Source organism: Rattus norvegicus, chromosome 3 (genome assembly GCF_021556685.1).
Source record: "Rattus norvegicus strain SHRSP/BbbUtx chromosome 3, alternate assembly SHRSP_T2T, whole genome shotgun sequence".
NCBI classification, from domain to species: domain Eukaryota; kingdom Metazoa; phylum Chordata; class Mammalia; order Rodentia; family Muridae; genus Rattus; species Rattus norvegicus.
In genome coordinates this window covers 43,469,087-43,490,877 of record NC_141536.1, presented here as the reverse complement: position 1 = coordinate 43,490,877, position 21,791 = coordinate 43,469,087, and the positions used below count along the sequence as shown (strand labels likewise).

The 21,791-nt window shown below is 48.6% G+C and overlaps 1 protein-coding gene across 6 annotated transcripts in view; it reads right to left on the bottom strand.

Annotated features, from left to right (window-relative positions):
• Tanc1 (tetratricopeptide repeat, ankyrin repeat and coiled-coil containing 1) overlaps positions 1–21,791 on the bottom strand; it is a 236,546-nt gene that overhangs the window by 28,016 nt on the left and 186,739 nt on the right. For all 6 annotated transcript variants that reach the window (XM_087651651.1, NM_001002854.2, XM_087651654.1 and 3 more), the window contains 6 exon segments: positions 20,007–20,614; positions 12,637–12,745; positions 11,583–11,705; positions 4,700–4,936; positions 2,473–2,658; positions 472–550 (listed from right to left, as the gene is read on the bottom strand). In XM_087651651.1, the coding sequence (XP_087507777.1) occupies positions 472–550; positions 2,473–2,658; positions 4,700–4,936; positions 11,583–11,705; positions 12,637–12,745; positions 20,007–20,614 (1,342 nt within the window).

Below are 21,791 nucleotides of genomic sequence, written 5' to 3'. Positions count from 1 at the left end.
TCCTACCAAGTCAGGTAGCCGCCCTACCCCGACCAACAGAAAGGGACTTCCGGACTGTGTTTTACACGGGGCTGTGAGACCTGAGTTGTCTCACTCCTCAAGACAGAGCTTTCCCTACTGAGCCATCTTTGATTTGCTCAACAATGGAACCACTGCCTGGCTCCATCAGCCAGGCTTCAAGGAAGGATCAGGTGGGCTGGGACAAGTGCAAACCTGAAGCCTTACTAAGGCAGAGGCTCCTCGAGTGCACCGTAATTGCCCTTCTAACTCAAAACGAGTCCCTTTTATTGCTTCCAGGGAAGTTTTACTACTCATTTGGCAAGTTTAAAAGGATTTAAGCTTCAAATGCCTCGTGACAAAATAAAAACAGGAGAACATGCATCACCAGTCACTCTTGAGACAATCAGGCCACAGCGGGGCTGGGACATCACGCACGCTGCCTCCGACTACAAACACTGGAAGCATAATTACCTGTTTCTCCCCACAATGTGTCGGTGCCATTGACTTCGATTTCATGTTCCTCTGCCATTCCCAGCAAGGACTGGACGACCTGTCAGACGTGGCAAGGTGATTTAATGAGCTCTCAGAGCAATGGGTGCTTATTATAGCCCATAGATCAAAGGAGAGAGTGTTGTTTTTTAACCATTATTATCTTGTGCTGCACAAGTGAGGAAAACATAATGAAAACCATTTCCCAGCATCATTCGTATGCTATTCACACTTTCACCGGGGAGAATTAAAAAATACAACAATCTCAGGGAATTGCAGCAACTCTGTTCAGGATTACCAGGTACTCAGAATTCTAATGAATTCCAACATGACCCAAATATGCCAACGTAATCAACAAAGGACCCGGCAGATCACATAAAGTGCAGCTTCTGCATAAATCACCATTAGGCCATTCTTCACGAGGAAAGAAAACAAGGTGATATTTTCTTTTTACAGAGAAAATTTTCTTTCAGTAGTCTCGGGGCGATTTTTCCACTGACAGCTCTGTGCCTCTCCCTTCCGGGCATCTTCCTGTTAAAAAGCACAGCAGGTCCCAAGCTGGAGGCAGGAAAGCTTGCCCCTGGGGAGATGAAGTATCTGTGCCCTGGACCAGAGCCAGCATCGTCCTGAGTGACAGGAGACACAGACAAAGCCATCTTCCAGGATCCCAATCCATAGTGTTTACAGAATGCTGACTGGGCCTATTCCTAATCCGTGGAAGCTCCGAGCTCCGTAAATGGCAGGAGGAAATCACAGGCCTTGAAATGAAGCAATTCTGTGGGTACACAGTCTGGGGGTCCTGCCTGCTGCAAACCTGCTATGACCACAACATTCTTAGACTGGACAGGAGGCGTCTGGGTCAGAGGAGGGAGAAAGAAGGGGCAGCAAGGGAGGTCATGTACACTGAAGATGGAGGACACAACCAGGAAGGCAGTGCCTTCTAGAAGCTAGCAAAGCCATAAAGGCCCTCTCCTGGAGCCTCGAGAGGAGCCTGGTCTCTTCCCACCTCAGTTTTCCCAGAGATGACTGTTCCCATGTTGGAGCCACAGATTCGGGCAGCTGAAGGAGTTGGCAGAGCAGGGTGACCCAAGCCTGTGACTCCCAGCACTTGGGAGGCAGAGGCAGGATTAACCAGAATTACAGACTAGGCTATTTGAGGTCTTGTTTTAAAAACTGAGACAAATGCTAGAGGAAAACGTCTGCGTTTTCGGATATGTGTATTTAACACTGTCATTTATGCATGCCAAGTATTAGCCAGGCAGAAATACATGCTTATATGTTTATCTGCTATCGTGTGTACGTGCCAGTGCCAGCCAGCCAGCTTGGCGTTCAAATCTCAGTCATGCTGGGGGAAAGAATATTACCAAACACTGGCATCTCCAATTGCTCAAAGCTAACAAAGAGGGAGAAGCACCAGCAAAATGGGAGCGAATGTTGTTATATTTGCAGCCAAGGCAGCGAACCAGGCCAGCCGACGATGATTAAACCTTCAAACCTAGAGCTAGTGACACCCAGAAAGAAATGGAGTGTTGAATCTCTCCTTCGGCACAGCAACTTCAAATAATGAACATCCATTCTCACGGCCTCTCAGAGCATCCCAGCTTGATTTTTAAAAACCCTTCAAATGCTCCAGAATGATTTCAGAACTAGGGTTCCATGTGACTGTAGTCTACGGGCTATAGGGACAAAAGCAGGAACTGAAGGGACCGGGAGGGAAGAACCAGGTAAGAGCAGACAGGAGAGGAGGTGAGAACAGGAGAGACAGGACACTCACCAGAGCTCTCAGGGAGGGCATTCCGCCCACCACCTTGCTCACGGCAAGGGCAGTGGCACGAGAGGCGCTTCATTAGTCAGAGTCAATGGCTACTTTCTGAAATCTCCATTTCCCTTTGTTGCTTGTGGCTCTCAACTTAGAAGGCTGTGACCGAACAGCTGGGCCACAAAGCCTCATGTCTCGGGAAGGAACACCATAGCCCCACTCACCGCGCTGTGGCCCATGCTGGCGGCTGCTGTCAGTGCCTGCTGCAGGGCTTGGCTCTTCCTCAGGGTGCCAGGCTGCGGAGGGCCTGCCGACCACTCACAGTTCAGTAGGTACTGGAGAATGTCACTGTGGCCCCTCAGCGCGCTGTGGACGAGTGCACACTGGCCCTTCTTATCCAAGTGGTCCACCTGCGGGCAGAAGCAGAGCAAAGGCAACAGTGAGAATCCCTTTACTCTGGGAACACGTGTGTCCTGAAGGCTACAAGCGAATTTATGCTACTGCAGAAGAACAAGGGTTCACATTCCAACTTATCTCTCTGGACAGTACTGAACCTGTGACTCCCTTCATTGTGATAAGACCGCTTAATCCAGGCCTCAGGTTCGCTTTGCAGAACTGGTAACCACAAGACAGCCTCCCCACACAGGTATCTCTCAGCAGGCTCGTGAAGCTCACGGACTGAGCCCTCAGACAAAGTCCTACGCTTCCCAGTGGAATACCTAGATGAAGTATTCTCAGGCAGCTCTGAGACGTTGGGGAGGGGGTTGGTCACTGAACCAGGGAGCCAAAGAAAGGAAAGGATCTATAGAATAGAACACAGATCTATAGGAAGAGGGACAGAAAGAAAAACAGAGAGGTGACCTGGGGTGTAGTGGCTTACAAAGGAAAGACACAAAGCTGGGAGATGCCATCGAGTCAGAAGAACTGTGTGAGCGCCACATGGCTCCCAAAGGCCCGATGCTGACAGGCACCCCCGAGCTCCTTATCTAAGTGAAGGAGTCCCAAGACTGAAGAAGGGCCCAATGTTCAGCTCTGACATGTTTGCAAATTAGGGGCATGCTGCCTCATGGCTTGGACTCTGCAAGAGTCCCCAACATGACAGCTAGCCTCTCCCTGCAAGCCCTCAGATGTGACGGCTGAAGAAAGAAAGGCTCAGAAGAAAGCTAAGAGACAGCTGGTATCCAGAGATCAGGGCATGTGCCACATAGCAATAAGGCATGCACCCCAAAACACCAGAGACGAGGTTCAGGTGTCCCAAATGCTGGACTTCCAACAGCAACATTTCTGCATCCACTATAAGCCTAGCTTAATTAAACAGGCAAGTCAGCTAACAGTGCTTTATCCACTGTTGCTCGGCAGGCTCATCTGCCTGTGAAATGCGTATCTGCTCATATTAAGTTACAGAGGGCTTATGCTGAGCTTAGCATCCATCTCTCATCGTCTAAGAGGCTGGTAGCTCTACCCGAAGGTGTCGAGTAGCAGACAGTTATCTAATGGTAACAGCAAGAGGTCGGTGGAAGGCTCACAGGATCACAGGATTCCAACAGACAGATGAGAACCGTGGCCTTCAAAGGCCCAGTGTCCCGGGTGGGAAAAGGAATGCTGAAGTTAGGAGGCAGTTCCCACAGCTCAAGCACAGGGCTTCTAAGAGCCAGAGAACTCGCGGGATTGTTTTAAAATGATAACGAAGTGGACCAGGACAAGAAGGGGAAGATGGGGTATGAGGGAACACATTTTAACTATTTCACCAGGGCTGGCAAGATGGGTCAGTAGGGAGAAGTACCTGCTGCCAGGCTGGATTCCCAGAACCCATGCAGTAGAAGGCAAGAACCAACTCCCTCCAGGGCACTGCTTTCTGAACTCCTCATATGCAGCATGGCATATACTTGTGTGTGTGCGCGTGCGCACACACACACACACACACACACGCCCATGCACACATACATACACACATGCACATGCACATATACACACACACACATGCACGCGCACACATACACACACAATGTAGGAAAAAAGACTTCTGAAAAAAAAATCTTCCAAACAATTAGGATGCCATATTAGATTCTAGAATAAATTCAGGATAGAGCAACACACGTGTACCTTCCCTAGTAGGAACTGCCCAAGTTCCTCCAAGTAATGGAAAACAGAACATGTGGCTAATAGCCAGGAATCTGCCTTGTACAACATGGAGCAAAGCAATAGCGTAGGCACACATGGCCACCTCTCTCTCTCTCTCTCTCTCTCTCTCTCTCTCTCTCTCCTGGGGCTCCCACTCAGACACTGGATCTTCTACACTGACTCTCTAATTTCTCAAATCACTGCACCTGACAAACTGAGGTCCATGAAGCCTGGCCCGGGGGCCAACGATCCCAGTAACGACGAGAAGATATTTTCCACCCCCTCAGACACCCTGTTGTCACCCTCCAGGTCAGAAACACTGCTGCTTACCCTTGCCCCCTTCTTGGTCAGCAGACACACCAGCTTCATGTGGCCGGCAGCAGCTGCGTAACACAGTGCGTTCATTCCATTCTCCGACATCCCGTCCAGGCAGGCGCCAAATTCCAGCAGGAGCGTGACAACTTCCTCATGGCCAAGGTGAGACTGGACGCACAGGATGGGGGCGTTGTTTAACACTTCTGTCCTGTAGTTCACGTTGGCCCCTCCCAAGATCAGGAGCCGGCTCACCTGTTGGGCAATGTCCCCCCAGCAAGATTAATATCACGTATGTGTGTGAGTTTTAACACATCGGGAAGCAGAAGTATCTGCAGCCTTCCAGTTTTATTCTATTGGCTCTCCAGCTTGAGATGTACCCGCAGGAAATGCATGCACACTCACACATTGTATTTCCTGTACCCGCACTCACACACGCACAGCTTCACTAGGAGGACCTTGTGAGTTCCTAAATCATGGAACCAGAACTGCATTGTGATGCAGCAAACCCGCTTCTGGGGCTTCATCCCAAATGACCGAAAGCAGAATCCTGCAGAAATGTGCACAATGAGTTCACATCCACACCAATCACCAAGCTGAGGTGTGGAAGCCACCCAGGGCCCACAGCTGACGGGTGGACAGAGATGGACATGCCACCAGTGAGGAACTCAGGCTTAGAAAGGAAGTCACCGGTGGGATGCTATGACAGAGGTTAATATAAAATACATTAAATAAACAAAGAGACTAGGAGCACATGACACTCTTAAGGATGTAGCTACAGTGATCACATGACACTATTAAAAATGTATCCAAAGTGATCACATGACACTATTAAAAATTTATCCAATGTGGTCACATGACTCTATTAAAAATGTATTCAAAGCGATCACATGACTATTAAAAATGTATCCAAAGTAATCACATGACTCTATTAAGGATGTAGCCAGTGATCACATGATTCTATTAAAAATGTATCCAAAGTGAACAAACGGGACATAAGCTGAGCGCAGCTCCCAGATCATGGACAGAGCAGACACCAGAGTATCCAATGGCCAGAGGTTGACAAAATGAAAAGTTTTAGAGATTCACAACATTAAATGTAAATATACTTCACTGACCTGAACAGTTAAAAATGGTTGAGGTGTTATATTTTCTACTATGGATTTTTAGTTCATCACAATTGAAAACAAGATGTTTGTGTGGGCATAGTACCCCCTCCTCCCTTGTCCCCTACACTGGGTGGTGCATTTTTAAAAATATATATATTTATTTAGACTTTATGTGTATGGATGTTTTGCCTGTGTCTGTGCCGTCATATGCATATCTGGTGCATACAGAGGTCCCCTGTAACCTGAGTTATGGATGGCTATGAGCTACCTCATAGGGAGCTTTACCAGAGGGACAAATGCTCTTAACCTCTGAGCCGTCTCTCCAGCCCCTGGGTGGCACATTTTTAATGATTTCTAGCTAACACTGGTATTATTAGTGTAAGGGCTAGACATGGCCAGCCACTAAATAGAGAAAATTCATTATTTTAACCACGAAATAATAACCAAGGATCAAATCCTTAATGAGATAAAGCCAAAAGGAAACACGGATAGTCTTCTTTTCCTGACATGGAGGAGATAAGGCACAGCAACGTCCGTGTGTGCGAGGACCATCAGCACTGCACACTGACAGCGTGTCCTCTGCCGGGCACACTGGCTGCCTCACACAGCACAGCCTCAGATAGCAGGGAGCATTTCTGATCGGCACATATGAAAATGAAGTCACTGAACAGATGGACATTTCTAGCCACACTAATCTTCATCACATCCCCAGATTCTGAAGGGGAAAAAAAAAAAAAAACAATGGCACTTTTACACCTAGCTGGTCTCTTTCAACAGCTCCAACCCACAGCCATCCAAACCTGCCCTGGCCGATTCTCAGGGCTGACCATTAGATGCGGAAACCTCAGAGACCTGTCATTGATTTGACTAGAGTTGATCAGGGATCATTTTAAGATACAGGAAAGAGATGGGCATATGAAAATTCTGGGTAGTTCAGTGCTTTGTCCATAGAGCAGCTGACAGACTATTTACAAACTGTAAGGCAGGAGATTATTACTAATAGTGGGGAAACTGTAGCTCTCGATGGTGTCTCGACATGGAAAAACATAAAAGTGTGAAATGTTAATACTGTTTAAGATCGAACTCCACAAGTCAGGGGCCCTCTCTTACACTCTTTGCAGGGCCACCCCCTCAGTGCAGATCCCCTAGCCCCACTGTCTCGAATGCTTGTTCCAGACAGCAAAAGCTGTTTCTTAAGGGTCTCTAAAGAGAGACCCCGGAAGTGAAGTCCCCACCCTACTTCATGTGCACTCTGCTCAGGCACAGACTCCAAGCTCTCTCCATCCCTCAACATGTCCTTGTGTTCTTAGCTTGCTGTGCTGGACACTGACTCTGAAACAGAAGTTCACAGAGAAGAGATACAAGAAAAAGCCCTTCCATAGTCAGGACAGCACCCACGCTGGGCCTTTCTCATCACTGGGGCCAATACTTATCCACAAGGAATGGTTAAGCCACACACTTGTAATGCGGACGCCCTGCCAAGTCACCTGGCCACCTGACCATCAGCTTTGCTGTTTACCTCATTAGAATGACCATCATTCATTGTATAGCCAGACCCAGGTCAACACCAACCCAGTCTCCCACTGTCGGTGAGCACTTAGAGATGTGTGTGTGTGTGTGTGTGTGTGTGTGTGTGTGTGTGTGTGTGTGTGTGAAACAAGCTGACTGATTCCTACAACACAGGTTCACCACGCCCTAGAACACCACTTGACTCAAGTACAATTGCAAAGGTATTTCAAAACTGTAAGTTTAAATAAAAACAGGGAGTTTTAAAGAAATTCCTTCTGACTAACTGTGATCGGATGGGAAAAAACAAACAGCATCACGCTGAAGAAATACTTGGTTGTTTTATAAAGGCCTCAGAAATCAGTTTCAAACAAGATATACAAACATAAGTACAGACTCCTAAGGACCACCACAGGACGAGCAAGAATAGTGTCAGATGATTTTGCTGGCCAACTACATGTTCCCTCCCCATCAGCCCAAAAGATAGGGTAGATGGTCTGAATAAGTGATTCTCAAAACAGTCTTCGGTTTGCCAGGGCTCCGGGTCCCTCTAGGAAGTGAGCATTGTCTCCCCACCCTTCTCAGCGTGGAAACCTTGGTGAAGGAGTGCATGTGGCCCTATGGCATGGATCCAACTGGACTCTTGGAGGGTGTGTGCTCAGGATGGAGGCTTTCTCATCTATTTACACTTAGTCTGCTTTGGTGAAACACGATTCTTTCGTTGCTGCTCTGCTGTATTCTCACCACCTAAAACTCTACCCATGTATAGGTCCTCCTCTCCTCTCATTGTTCTTAACTACGGGGTACACTTGATGTCACCCAGAGCTTCAAAATCCCAGGTGCCTAGGTCCCAGCCTGGGGACTTGGACTTTCCAGGGCCCGGGGATCTGGCAACCCAGCTTCCCCAGAGAACGGACCAGGTTGACAGGGCTACCAGATGTACCCACAGACACGAGAGGGCACTCGGAATCAGGGCTCTGCCATCCTCAGTGCCCCCAAACTCCGCTCCCCGGCTGAAAGACTGGAACAGATGCACCATTGCCTAGGTGGTTGAAAAGATTAGAAATGAATGTCAAAATAACAACACTTCCCTCCCCACCAAGGAGAGAGGGAGCCGGAGGAAGGGAAGGAGGGAGGGAGGGTGGAGGAAGGAGGGACAAAGACAGAGGCTGACTACACCCAGTATTTCAAAAGTGTTAGATAAATATTAGTAGCAACAGTTGCCATCACCCTTTTGTGGGCTCTTCGGAGTAAGGTCCCCAGAGACCGATTATCTCCCACCTACACTGTCTTGTGTGCAGCCCTAGGCTACCCCCAGCACAAAGCAGGAGGATGGAGGCCCTTACGTGAGTTACAGCTGTCATCCCAAAGTTCCCAGGTGCCCGCAGCCTGGTGTCGTCACAGTTCCCAGAGCCAAGGGGAGCAGCAATAAAAACAACTCACCTGGGCACACAAGACATGCCAGGCACTTTCCCGAGAGCTTTCGCTGCCACCCTTCTGATCCCTGGGAGATGGAGGTTTTGTTGTCTCCATTTCAGAGGTGAGGACTCAGAGGCTCTGAGCGGGTAGGGCAAAGATAGCTCAGGACTCAAAGCTAATGCTGTCTCTGGAGCAACAGGGACACAGCACAGCAGGGTTGTAGCAGATACTGTGTGGTCTACAGGAAGGGACAAGATGACTCGTCCCACACATTCCTGCCCATCCACAGACTTCACCGTCTTCACCACAGCTCTCTTTGGCTAACACTTGGAAGTGGCAAGGCTGCTGAGCAACTTATGAAACACAGAAGGATAGTGGGTCGTCAATGACAGTGAGGACCTGGAGAAGTGCCAGCTACCTCAAGCTGGGAACCAGGATACTGGAGGCTTACAGAAGCAGGGCCATTGAAAAGTCTATCTTCCTTGATTGCGACTCGAAGTACAATCTTCTTGAGCCCGGCCTAAGAAAGTCAGGCCATGTCGCTGTCTCATACCTGGTCTCTTCTCCTCTTAGCTGAGCAAAACCCCAGAAGCCAAATGCTCCCAAACCTACAGGGCAGGGGCTGGCACCTGCCCGATGACAACACTTGAGGAAACAATCAGCTGGGCAGGAGCCCAGAGGCTGGAGTGGCAAGGATCCCAGTGGGCCACTCAGGCACAGGCTGGCATGACCCTGGCCCAGTCACGGAGGCCACAGGGCTAGCCGTCACCAGCATGCTGCCGAGATTACCGAGCCCTCATTTCGGAGCAAGTCATTTTAATTTGCCAAAGTGGCAAACTGCAATTATTTCCAAAATGACATTCATTCCTGTATGGCAACAGTTAATACTGTCTAAAAACAGTTCCTTAATTGCATGCATAATTTTAAATTACTGTAATTTGTTCAATATTCTGTGAAAGCCGTTTTCCCCCTCATCAAAGACCTACAAAGACAAAACGGGAAGATAATGAAAGGACTTAATATTCTCGAGCCAAGCTGTAAGTATCTGAACATGGTGCACAGGTAGGTAGCACTGGAATTTTATCAAGCAAGGTGAAAACCGAACACCTCGAAATCGCTAGTGTGTTCCAAGGGTAGCAGACAACCCAGAGAGGAAAGCCTCTTAATCCAGTCTCGAAAACCCCGTGCTCAAGAGAGTGTGACATTTCCCGTTCGCCCCTCTCCACACTTACAGCCTGTGTAAGTAAACTTCTACACCCAGGAATTCGTGAAAGCACTGAGGACAGACACTGCCAGCTTATTCCTGTTCTTCTATAACTTACTAATTCTACAGATAAGCTAAAAGCTATAATACTGCTGTAGTCAGTAAGATGATCAATGTTACAGTAACCTAAACTTGATTCCTTACAAAATCCACGTGGGAAAAAATTCACAGTACAGCTCCATTTAGAGTCATCTACTTTTGGGAAAACCTCTGTCTGGGATGCAAGGGTTACCTGGGGACAAGGGGCAGCAGTGTGAACTGCTCCTGCAGTACAGAAATGGGTTCTTGCCCATCTACTTAAGAAAACTTGCATGCAAGGCTTAGTCAGGAAGAAAAGCACTGAAAACTAGGAGCCTAAAGGGAGAGTCCTTGTGCAGGGGCCCTAGAAGCACAGTTCTTTTGCATTTAGTATGAGGGTACCCGGATAAGTCCCACAGCAGAGACTGGGAGACCACTGGGACACAGGTAGCAATTTTATCCTTACAAACCCCATCTGTACCCACCCAGAGCCAATAGACTCTCTTTCTCCATACCAAGATCCTACACTGGCCAGCAGGGCTCGGGGTCATCCTCCAGACTCACCCACTGCTAGGTCCTCTCTGGTACCCACGATCCTTGGGCACGTGATAACCTCACTTTTCAAACTCAATGGGGACAGAAAGAAGGCAGAGCACCCCAAAGCAATGGGGAAGGCTCCACAAGTCCATACTCCAGAGCCATAGCTAAAGGAAGGGTTGAGGGTGCCATGATGAGCAGCAGGGTGGGGAAAGGCACGCCAGGGTCCAGGAGTGCTCCCCTGTCTCCATCTCTGGTGCATGCAGCCCCTTTCCTGAGGTGGCATGAATGCCAGATGCCCGACAGCTGAGCTAGGCCTCCCCCCTTCCCTCATGGGATGACCATGCTAAGCGTCCTTTGGGTTACTATGAGGGGATGGGTACAATTAGCACTTCACAGTGGTTTGCAGCACTCAGCCCACTGGGAAAGAGCTCTAGAGTTTCCACAGCAGGGCGTGTCAGGAGCTGGGCACTTCTGTGTGGTCATAACCAGAGAGACTGGGTCTACAGTATGATCTTGATTCTAAGACCATGTTACACAATCTACAGACAGAAGGGAAAAGTGCAGCCAGAACAATATGACTGGAAAGTCACTAACCAGAGAAGAAGAAGCTCTCAGCTCTGCACGCAACCAATATAACACTCCATTGCCAGAAGTGTACATTACACGCTCCTGGGACCTGCAGATAGCTTCCTGTGACCCATCATTTTGTGTCCTTGATGCTTTCATATGATCCAGGAAGAGATGAGTTGCCATAGCAATTCAGGACACCAACAATCCAGCTTCCCTGCAGAGCTCTCTGACCTTTGGCTTCCTCTGTGAAACCACCTCCCTGTCGAACCCTTTCTGAAATGGTCATGATGGGCTCACACAAAGGCTCTGTCTACCCAGATCTCCCTGCAGCAGCAAAGCCAGACCTCTAGGGGGAAGTGTGTGATACTAAGGAGGGGAAGCCGGCACCAAGAGAACCTCTGCCCTCCCCAGAGCCATGGCTGGCAGGACTGGCAGAGAAGGAATAGGTCAGGTCCTTGTGCAGAGGGCTGCTCACCTTTACATTGGGAGTGTAGAGATTCCTGAGAGAGGCCAGGGCAGCAGACAGCCCCTCTGTGCTGTAGCCAATCCACAGGGCCTGCAGATGGCTTGAGGAGACTCCAGTCTTCTTACTGAGGCCCTAGAAACAACCAAAGAGAGATGCCTGTGAGAGCTAATAAACTGTGCAGAGAGTGGCTACACAAAAGGACACCTCGGTTGATGAGCTATAATGGAAAGGTCAGGAGATCACAAACCCTGTGAACTATATGCACACCTGGGGCAAAGAGAGGGAGGGGGGAGGGGAAAGGGGGAGAGGGAGGAAGAGAAAACGTGTACATAAGGAGAAAGCTTCTTTTTGCAGAAGGAAATCAGAGGGATGATAAATGATAAAGTTAGAGAGAATCGCCATCTGTAAGTCCTAATGAATGAATCGTTCTGGGCAGTGACCAGTAAAGGTTGGTGGCATTCCAAAGTCAGACACAAGCTTGGCACTGTCTGCTGATGCAGAATATTTCACCACCGTAGTCTTGGTAATTTGCAAGTGGAAAACAAACAAAAACAACAACAACAAAATAACCAACCAAAAACAAAAACACCTGACACCTAAAAAAAAAAATAAATAAAGGCTCTGGACCAGCAGTTTTCAGCCTGTGGGTTGCAACCCTGTGGTGACCAGTGTGGAATGACCCTTTTACACGGGTTGCCCAAGATCAGAAAACACAGATATTTACACTCCAATTTATAGCAGTAGCAAAATTACAGTTATGAAGTAGCAACAAAAATCATTTTATGGTTTGGGGGTCACCTCTCCATGTCAAACTGTATTAAAGGGTCACAGCATTAGGAAGGTTGAGAACCCCTGCTCTAGACAGGAAATCTAGGGGGAAGGGGTACACATCAAATGTCACTTTGAGAAACAAGGAGACCAGTACAAAACGATATCGGCCATGGATCGAGCTCTGGTTCTTTGATCTGTAATGTGCCATAGGGAATGGAGGCAGGGCTCACAGACACTTCTGAGACTACAGACTGCCTAAAATCTTCAAACCACAATGCTCCCCTCACCTCACCTTGAAAATGTGTGCCTTCAGGATGTGGTGGCCAAGCTCCACGGTCTGCTGGCGGTTCAGCTTGCTTTCCTGTCGAGAAAACATGAACGCCAGTAGAGCGTGTCCATTCCTAGGACAAGAAATACAAAGGCTCGTGACAAAGGATCCCATCTCTCCACACCACAGTTCCCTCAGATGCGGACAGCCCACTGTGCCCCTGAACTGTCATCTGTGGGAGGCACCATGAATTCAGAGAACATGCAGGCTACTAACTCTTTATAAGGAGGGCAGACAATGATTATTCTCAAGTCATTTGCAAGGCCTTTTCTGGGGTTCTCTATCTCTGCAGGTGACCCTTGGTGCCTGACTTTCCAGGAACCTTCTCATCGAGGTCACTCTCTCACCACTTGGATTTCTGCTCAAGCCGGTCACAAAAGTGCAAAAGTGCATGGCATTAAGTCACAGCTATAATCACGATGCCTAGCAAGGTGCCTGATTCCAAGCAGATATGCAAGGAAGTACTTATTGGATGAACAGAGGGAAGGATGGGACACAGTCCTCTGGCCTCAGCCCTCCCCCGCCCTCACCCCCCACCTCTCACCCCACCATCCCTAGTGGAGCATAGCCGGCACGAGACAGGTCTGACCTTATAGGGAAGGGGAAGAAAAGGCAGGCTCTTAAGAGCAACAGTTCACGGGGAGTTGAGTCTAGAAGCCATGTATCTCAACTCACACAGAACAGCTTGCTTCTGCCTCCCGAGTTGGTTAAAGGCATCCCACAGCCATTTCACACCAAGCTACAAAACTCAATAGCTTTCTATATACGTTTAACAAACCTGCTAAGAAAGAAACCAGGAAAAACAATTCCCTTCACGGTAAGGAGGTGAGAGCCCTCTGCAGTGAAAATTAAAAGCCACTGAAGAAAGAGACTGAAGATACTAGAAAATGGGATGTCCTACATGCAAAGGCTGGTGATACACCATTTTTTAAATGGCCATATCATTGAAAGTGATCCATACAGTCAATGCAAAATTCCATATAAAATACCAATTGCGTTCTTGACACAACTAGAAAAAAGTAATCTTTAAGATTCATATGACAACCCAAAAATATGGAAAATCCAAATACAATCCGGAGTAAAAGGAGCAATATTGGAGGCACAATATTTGATTTTAAAATATACTAGAGAGTCATAGTAACAAAAGCCAGGATGGCATCAAAATAAAAGCAGACACATAGACCAGTGGACCAGGCCAGACCCTGGGAATAAACACTGTAACCTCAGCCACCTGATTTTCCAGAAGATGCCAAAAACATGTTGCTCAAGAAAAGGCAGATCTCTTAACAAATGACGTTGAAAAAACATCCACATGTTTTTGTGTGTTTGTTTTTTAAATAGAACCATATACATAGCTCTGGTCCTGCACACAAAGTTAATCCAAATGATTAGAGATCAATGTAAGATCTGAAAAGCAGAGACTGAAGGAAAGGCCATCCAGAGGCTGTCCCACCTGGGGATCCATCCCATATACAATCACCAAACCCAGTCACTATTGCTGATGCCAAGAAGTGCTTGCTGACAGGAGCCTGATACAGATGTCTCCTGAGAGGCTCTGCTAGAGCCTTACTGAGACAGATGATCATGCTTGCAGCTAACCACTGGACTGAGCACAGGGACCCCAATGGAGGAGTTAGAAAGGACTGAAGGAGCTGAAGGGGTTTGCAACCCCATAGGAAGAACAACACTATCAACCGACCAGATCCCCCACAGCTCCCAGAGATTAAACCATCAACCAAAGAGTACACATGGAGGGACCCACGGCTCCAGCCGCATGTGTAGCAGAGGATGGCCTTGTCAGGCATCAATGGGAGGAGAGGCCCTTGGTCCTGTGAAGGCTCATTTCCCCAGTGTAGGGGAATGCCAGGGTATTGAGGTAGGAATGTGTGGGTGGGAGGGATGGGGAGCGCCCTCACAGAAGCAAGGGGAGGAGGGATGTTAGAGGGGGCATCCGGGAAAGGGGATATTTGAGATGCAAATACATAAAATATCCAATAAAAAAATAAAGAACTAAAAAACATTCACACAAAAGAACAAGAAATGCAATCAGCAAATGTTGAGATGAACTGAACAGACGTCTGTCAGAAGAAGTATAAATGGCCAGTAATATGAAAAATGTTCATGTTTAGCCAGTAGGGAAATTCAAATTAAAATACACCGAGAAACCCTCTCACGTCAGATGATGTTTACCATCAAGGAAGCAGGGCTGCTGCTGATAGGACTTGCTTAGTACAATGCTTGCCTAGCATGTGTGAAAATCCTGGGTTCAGTCCCCAGCGGGGGCAGAAGAGATGGAGGGGCACGCGGCTGTGGTCCTGGGACTTAGCTGGTTAAGGAGGATCTGATATCAAGGTCATTCTTGATATTTAATGAGTTCAAGGCCTGTTGATGTAGGATACATGAGACCTAGTCCCAAACAATGCGACAGACAGCAATAATAAAACAATAAATGCTGGCCAAGAGAACCCTTACATATTTTTGAGGTTGCACAATGTAGGCTGTACAAGCTACCATACAAAGCGGTATGGGGGTTCCTCCAAAAATGCCTTCCTGTGTGTATACCTTTAAGAATCAAAGTCAACGTACAAGGAAAATACTTTCCAATTGTGTTTGTCCCCACACCCTTCACAATGGCTAAGATATGGAAAGAATCAGCCTACGTGAGGTAGTAGTTAGCTTATGAAGAAGCAGGGGGCATGACATGTACAGTGGAGTACCGTCCAGCCACACAGAAGAATGAGGCTGTCATTTATAGGAAAGAGGCTGGAACTGGAGTTCATCGTGTTAAGTCAGCCTGACTCAGAAGGACAAATGTATCAGGCTTCTACCATATGTGGCATCATAAGAAACCAGCATGAAATGGGGAGAAGGCCTCGTGTGGGTAAGGGGAGGGCAAAACTGCTTAATGGGAGGGACTGCACGTGGTCGAAATATGTTAAATACATATATGAAAGCATACAGTGAAACTATTGCTCTGTATGATGAGTTATATGCTAAATTACACACAGTTACAGATGGCCCCACTGTGGGCAACAAGCACAGACTTCAGTGGCCAGCCCAAGGGTTTCCAGGGCTCTCAGCAAAGCACATGGCTTCCCACCTGTCTGAAGTCCCATCCCTCTGTTTCTGTGCAGCCCTCACGCTACTCTCCAACAACTGGCCTTCCCGGGTCTGTTCATGCTCCACATATTCCATTTTAGGTCCAGAAACCAAACTAAGCTATTTCCTTCAACCACATGACCTTGTGAGTGTTATCATGCCCTGTCTGCTTATATGAGGAAATGGCCTCAACAGGTTAGTTAGATGGTCTGTCAGAGATCAAATGGCTAATAGCTAGGAGGGGGCAGTCTGCCAGACTCAAGAGCTTGGGCTTGTGGGAGAAAAACACTGGGTACCTACTCCCTTCACGAAGTACCCACCTGGAGGAGACACATTATCACCATATTGGGATTCAGCTAGAAAAACCATGCAAAGAGGAGATGTGTCAAGAGAACCAGGAGGCAGCCCCAGCCTGACACAGTCCAACTTCCCTTCCTCTGAATTTACGGTTCCCTTTCCTTGTGGAGTACAGTCTCAGTGACATTCCCTACAAGACCCCAGTTTCCTGCATCACTGAATCTAAACCACAACTTCCCCTCTCCTCTCTGTGCCTCCTTGCAACTCAGAAGGAAAAAGGCGTCTCCTGAGGAGGCAGGGCTAATTTCTAATAGCCTCCTCCCAACCCTCACTGCCCTTCACCTCTCTCGGAATCTCCAACCTCCTTCCCTGCAACCCTCCTCCACATCTTGAAGCGCAGAGAGCTTTCCCCCTCCCTGGGTCAAGGACACCACACCAAGTCACACCACACTTCTGTCACAGATGTTCAATCTACCGACTTCCCCAACCCTGCCCCCCCCCCCCCCAGAGAGGTTCTCCGCAGGCTCAAACTGCTCAAAAGCAGAACCAGCTCTGACTTGAAAAGACCTGATCCATAGCTCCCACCTTTCTACTACTTTCTCCTGCCGCTGGCACAGCAGCCCCTAAGCCCCGTACCCTCCCACTCCTGCCCACATGCACTCTATTCCCCGGAACCTTCAAGAGTTCTCCAGAGGTGACAGCTAAGAGGTCTTCTGGTGGCCCTTCCCAGTCTTCCACCCCGTGACAGAGCTCCCGTCAAGCTAGATGTACTGTTGCCAGAACATGCCCTGTGCTGCTTCTGATGGCTCTCCCTGTCTGCAGTAGCTTGTCCTTCCTATTAATACCCTAAATCCCTTTCTTCCTCCTGTTAACTGCATGGAGAAAATAGCAGAGACTGCTTTAGATCCTGTGTCCTTGGGAAAGGTTAAGGCGGTAAGAAACTAAAGCTATGGTGGTCAGGGGCTACTATGACCACACCGAGATTTAAAACTGCACATCTTTTTTGTTTATTTTGTTTTGGTTTTTCCAGACAGGGTTTCTCTATGTAGTCTTGGCTGTCCTGGAACTCTCTCTGTAGACCAGGCTGGCCTCAAACCCACACAGATCCGACTGGGTCTGCCTCCCAAGTGCTGGGATTAAAGGTGTGCACTTTAATCAACCCGACCTGTTTATCTCCTTTTAGGAATGTCTGCCACAATCTTCGAGGTACCCTTGGCAAAATGAAAAACAGAAAATATATGAATGAGAGAACAAAGCAAAGGGCATGGACGTACTCGACTTCAAAACCCAACATACAGCTCTAGCTATCAAAACAGCATGATAGTAGAATAAAAGCCCACAGACTACCGGAACACAGCAGCAAACTCACATTCTTACAGACCACAGATTTCAACAAAAGTGATGCTAACATACAGCAAAGAAAGAACTCTGTTCAAGCAAGCAGGAGAGTGTAAAACTGTAGCTGGAGAGATGGTTCAGCAGTTAAGAGCACTGTCTGCTTGCTCTTCCAGAGGTCCCGAGTTCAATCTCCAGTAGCTCACAACCATCTATCTGTAATGAGACCTGATGCCCTTCCTCTGGGCAGATAGAGCACTCATATACATAAATAAATAAATTTTTCAAAAGGACTAGAGCAATGGCTCAGCGGTTAAGAACTCTGACTGTGCTCTCCCAGGTTCTGAGAGGTTCTGAGTTCAAATTCCCAGCACCCACATGGTGGCTCACAACCATCTGGAATGAGATTTGGTGCCCTCTTCTGGCCTGCAACCTACGTGCAGGTAGAATGCTGTATACATGATAGATAGATAGATAGATAGATAGATAGATAGATAGATAGATAGATAGATAGATAGATAGAAAGAATGACAGAGGTAGATAGGTAGGTAGGTAGGTAAATAGGTAGATAGATGGATGGATGGATAGATAGATAGATAGATAGATAGATAGATAGATAGATAGATAGATAGAAAGAAAGTAAGACTAAGCTATGAAGTAGAAGGAAAACAGGAAACTCTTGAACAGGAATCTTAGAATGAACAAGGACTGCCCTGAAGAAGACCTCAAAAGCAGTGGAAAGCAAAAGCAAAGCAGACAGGTAGGGCTGAGGAGAGAGAAGTCAGCACAGGGACAGCCTACGAAATGGGTACATTCATGAGATGTGATCCTCAGGTCCTGGTGACTGTATCTGGGGTTACCGTTACTGTGTGGAGCAGCCACCACACTCAGACGTGTCTTGCACTGTACCACCAACCACTGTTCAAAATGCAGCACTCCTCTAACACCAGCCCTGAGAGTCTCCTGATGTTCTTTGTCTCTGCGAACTCAAGCTGCAGCTCCCCTCCCTCCATGTAACATGCTCCCTTCTCCCTGAAAAAACATGTAACGTGGTGAAAAGTGTCACCACTCACACTTCGATGCCTCTGGTAATGCTTCTAGTAGGCAACCTGCTGAGCTAAACCAGGTCTGAACGATAATAAACCCGGAGTCCAGTGTCACCTACAGCCATGGGGAGTACAGGTCGGGAGGGTGGCGGCCATGTGGCTCCCAGGAACTCACTGCCTCTTCACTTCCAGAGCCAGTCATCTGGCCCCGTGCCCACAAACACTCTGAGGAGACGATGCGCAGTTTGCCAGCCCCATCACTAGAGTAGGGGCAATGCTGACCCAGAGAACAGCTGCTCAGGAAAACAAAGATGCCAGCTACACAGATATCGCATATTACTGTGATATTATTAAAAATTGTAAAGTTTTCTATCAGTTCCCACAAGCTGGATCCACTCGCTCCAGCTGCTACTCTACCACGAGGTCCGAAAGCCGCCCTCTCCCGGCTGTCTCCCTTTTAGCCGCCCTTTCTGCGTGGTCACCTAGGTGGTTGTTACCAAGCCTGACACACACATTGAGTTCCTCAGGCCGTGCTATTGTGGCCCACACCATGCTAGCCCCAAGCAGTCTATAGCCTAGCATGGCTTCCTGTCATGGACTCTGTTCGCACTCCCAACAACCCGGTTAAGTCATGACTCAACAAACTGGAACCCAACAATGGTTTATATGTTAAATGCTCAATATACAATGCATCCACGCCATGAACTTACATCCAATTGATAAGGATATAAACCGCCCACCTAGATAAGATATAGTTTGCTCATCTAGACACACAAAATCCTGTACACATCCATCCCTTAAGAATTCCTAACAACCTGTATCTGTGTAGAGATGTACGGCTGCCTCCATGTTGCTTCTCCCGCTGCTTCTCCCCTCGCTCCAGTCTCCTCTCTAAAACTTTTCTCCCGCCCATCCTTCCTTCTTGACCAATGACAGGCCTTGTTCTATCCTGTGCCTGCCTTCACCTGCATAACGAACAACATCAACCTACAGGGTCTTGAGAATGGCCATGGCCAAAAGCACTAGGAGCCTCCTGACCTCTCACCTATTGTGTACTAGGAGGCAGGCAAGCAGGCAAGCAGGCAAGTATCCTGGCTGGCCTTCTCTGTGAGGAGACAGCTAACTAGATTATAGTGCTCCCTTCTGCCCTCACACATCTGTGCTATATGGCCGAGGGTAGTCAGGAAGTGGCAGGGGGTTAAGAATCCAAGACACTCCCACTCCGTCCCTCCCCTGGTCACTGACAAGCTTGCTAGTCCCTAAAGCAGAGACATATTACCCATGTATGGCCCTGCCACGCTGGTGGGATGAATCAGACCAATGAAAACAATTAGCATCTAGGAGCCACGTCCCCGGCACCACCTCCCTGGCACCAGCTCCCTGGCACCACCTCCCTGCCTTCTACCCAAATACACTAGAAGTGCCCTGCCGTTTCAGCAATCCAAGGAAGGAATCTTTGTAGATCCTGACCAAATACAGGGAAGCAAACAACAAAACCACCGAGTACTTGGTGCTTAAATCCCCGTGAGAGCCAACAGAAGCAAGCATCTGCGTTACCTGGGCTCACACAGGAAGGCTGTGCTTTCGCCATCCGCTCTCCACACCAGCCACTCTCTGAAGGACGGGTGGCAGAACATCCGGGTTTTGTCTCTCCTCTTAATGAGGAAGCAAGAGAGGGCCTCCATCCTCTGCTGAAAGTCCTCCCAGCCCTGCTCGCCTTGGATGTGGCCGGCGTTGATCGCCTGGAATATCTGCTCATCCGTCATGGGGTGGAGGGACGCGAGGGCCACGTTCAAAATGGGAAGGGCTCGGTCGAAGGCAGACTGGGTCATGAACTTCATGTTGCACTGCAGCAAATAGAGCTCAGACAGAGACACAGGCACCACCTTGTAGCTGGCGCTCTTTATGACCAGGTGGCCCCGCTGGAAGAGGTCCAGCGTGAGCTTGAGGTACAGGTAGGAGCCAAGGCTCCGCAGCACCAGGTGGCTGCTGACTTTGCCGATGAGGGCGGCGTCGGCCTTGCCGTTCAGGGAGATGTTGCTGAGGATGTCCTGACTGCTGTGGACCCTGTGCTGGACGTATGCGTGCAGGTCGCTGTGGATGTCCTGGTTGCCTGAGAAGTCGTCTAAGGAAAGCTTGACAAAAGGCAGCGTGCTGATGATTTCCTGAGAGAGAAAAAAAAAAACGCAATCCCGGTGTTAGCCCCCAAAGAGATTCCCTCCCACTTTAAACCAGGCTCGCCCGGCCCCTTTCAAGGAGGATTTCCGTGGATTACAGGGACTCGCTGTTTTGTATTCAAACATGTAATAGGATGAGGTACTGATAAAAAGCTTAAGTGAAAGAAATCCTGAGGGGAGATAGGATCTCTCCCAAAGCCCCCACTAAGGACTCTGGGCCAAGGGAGCAGAGGGAGGGGCCCCAGGAGGCAGCAGCAGCAGCAGCAGCAGCCAGGCCACACCAACAGAAGGGGCAGAGAGACCCTGCAGGTGACCCGATACCCATAATCCCTGAGCGGCTGGTTCTAGAACCAGGGTAAACACGAACCAACACGGCGCGTCTAAGAAGGCAGCCAGACCCTGAGGTAAGACGTGCCCTCTCCGCATCAGATACCAGGGCTGTGTAACCCTGCCAGGGAACAGGAGACTTCCCGCTCGGCCTGTGTCCCCAGACCACGAGCAGCAGGAATCACTTCCTGCTCTGCTATAGCACGTTCTCAGTTTAAAAGAATTTTAAGTATTCTTTTCGAAAAAAGTATTTTGTTTTGTCTGCATGTCTGTGCACCAAGTGCATGCCTGGTACCCATGACGAGGGTGTCGGACCAGGGAGGTAGAGCTCTGGTGGTTGTGAGCCACCGTATGGGTGCCAGGAAGCAAACCCAAGTTGTACAAAAGAGCAGCCCACGTTCTTAATCGCCGACCCATCTCTCCTTGGCTGAATCTGAAGTGCACAGGGTCACTGATGTTCCTGCTCCTTTATTCCCAAGACAAGGTCCTAGCCCCAAGAAACGATTTAACTTCTCACGAACTCTTCTGAAGCCCACGCCGTTTTTTTAAGGTAGTAATGGCAGGAAGAGGGTAGTGGACGGCCGCTCCCGTGCTGCGCGGAAACTGATCTTAGCAACAAGCCAGCACAGGGATACAGGAACCAGTTCCAAGTTTTAACCCAGCTGCTAGATTGTGCTTAGTGTGGGAGACCTGACTGAAAATGTATGACCCCAAAGGTCATAGAGAGAAGCGTGGGCTGCCATTTAAATGTAGGTTTAGTTGCGGGTTTTAGTAAGGAAAAATCATGAACACGATTACCCAGCTCCACGAAATGAAACAAGTCATGCCCATAACAAAT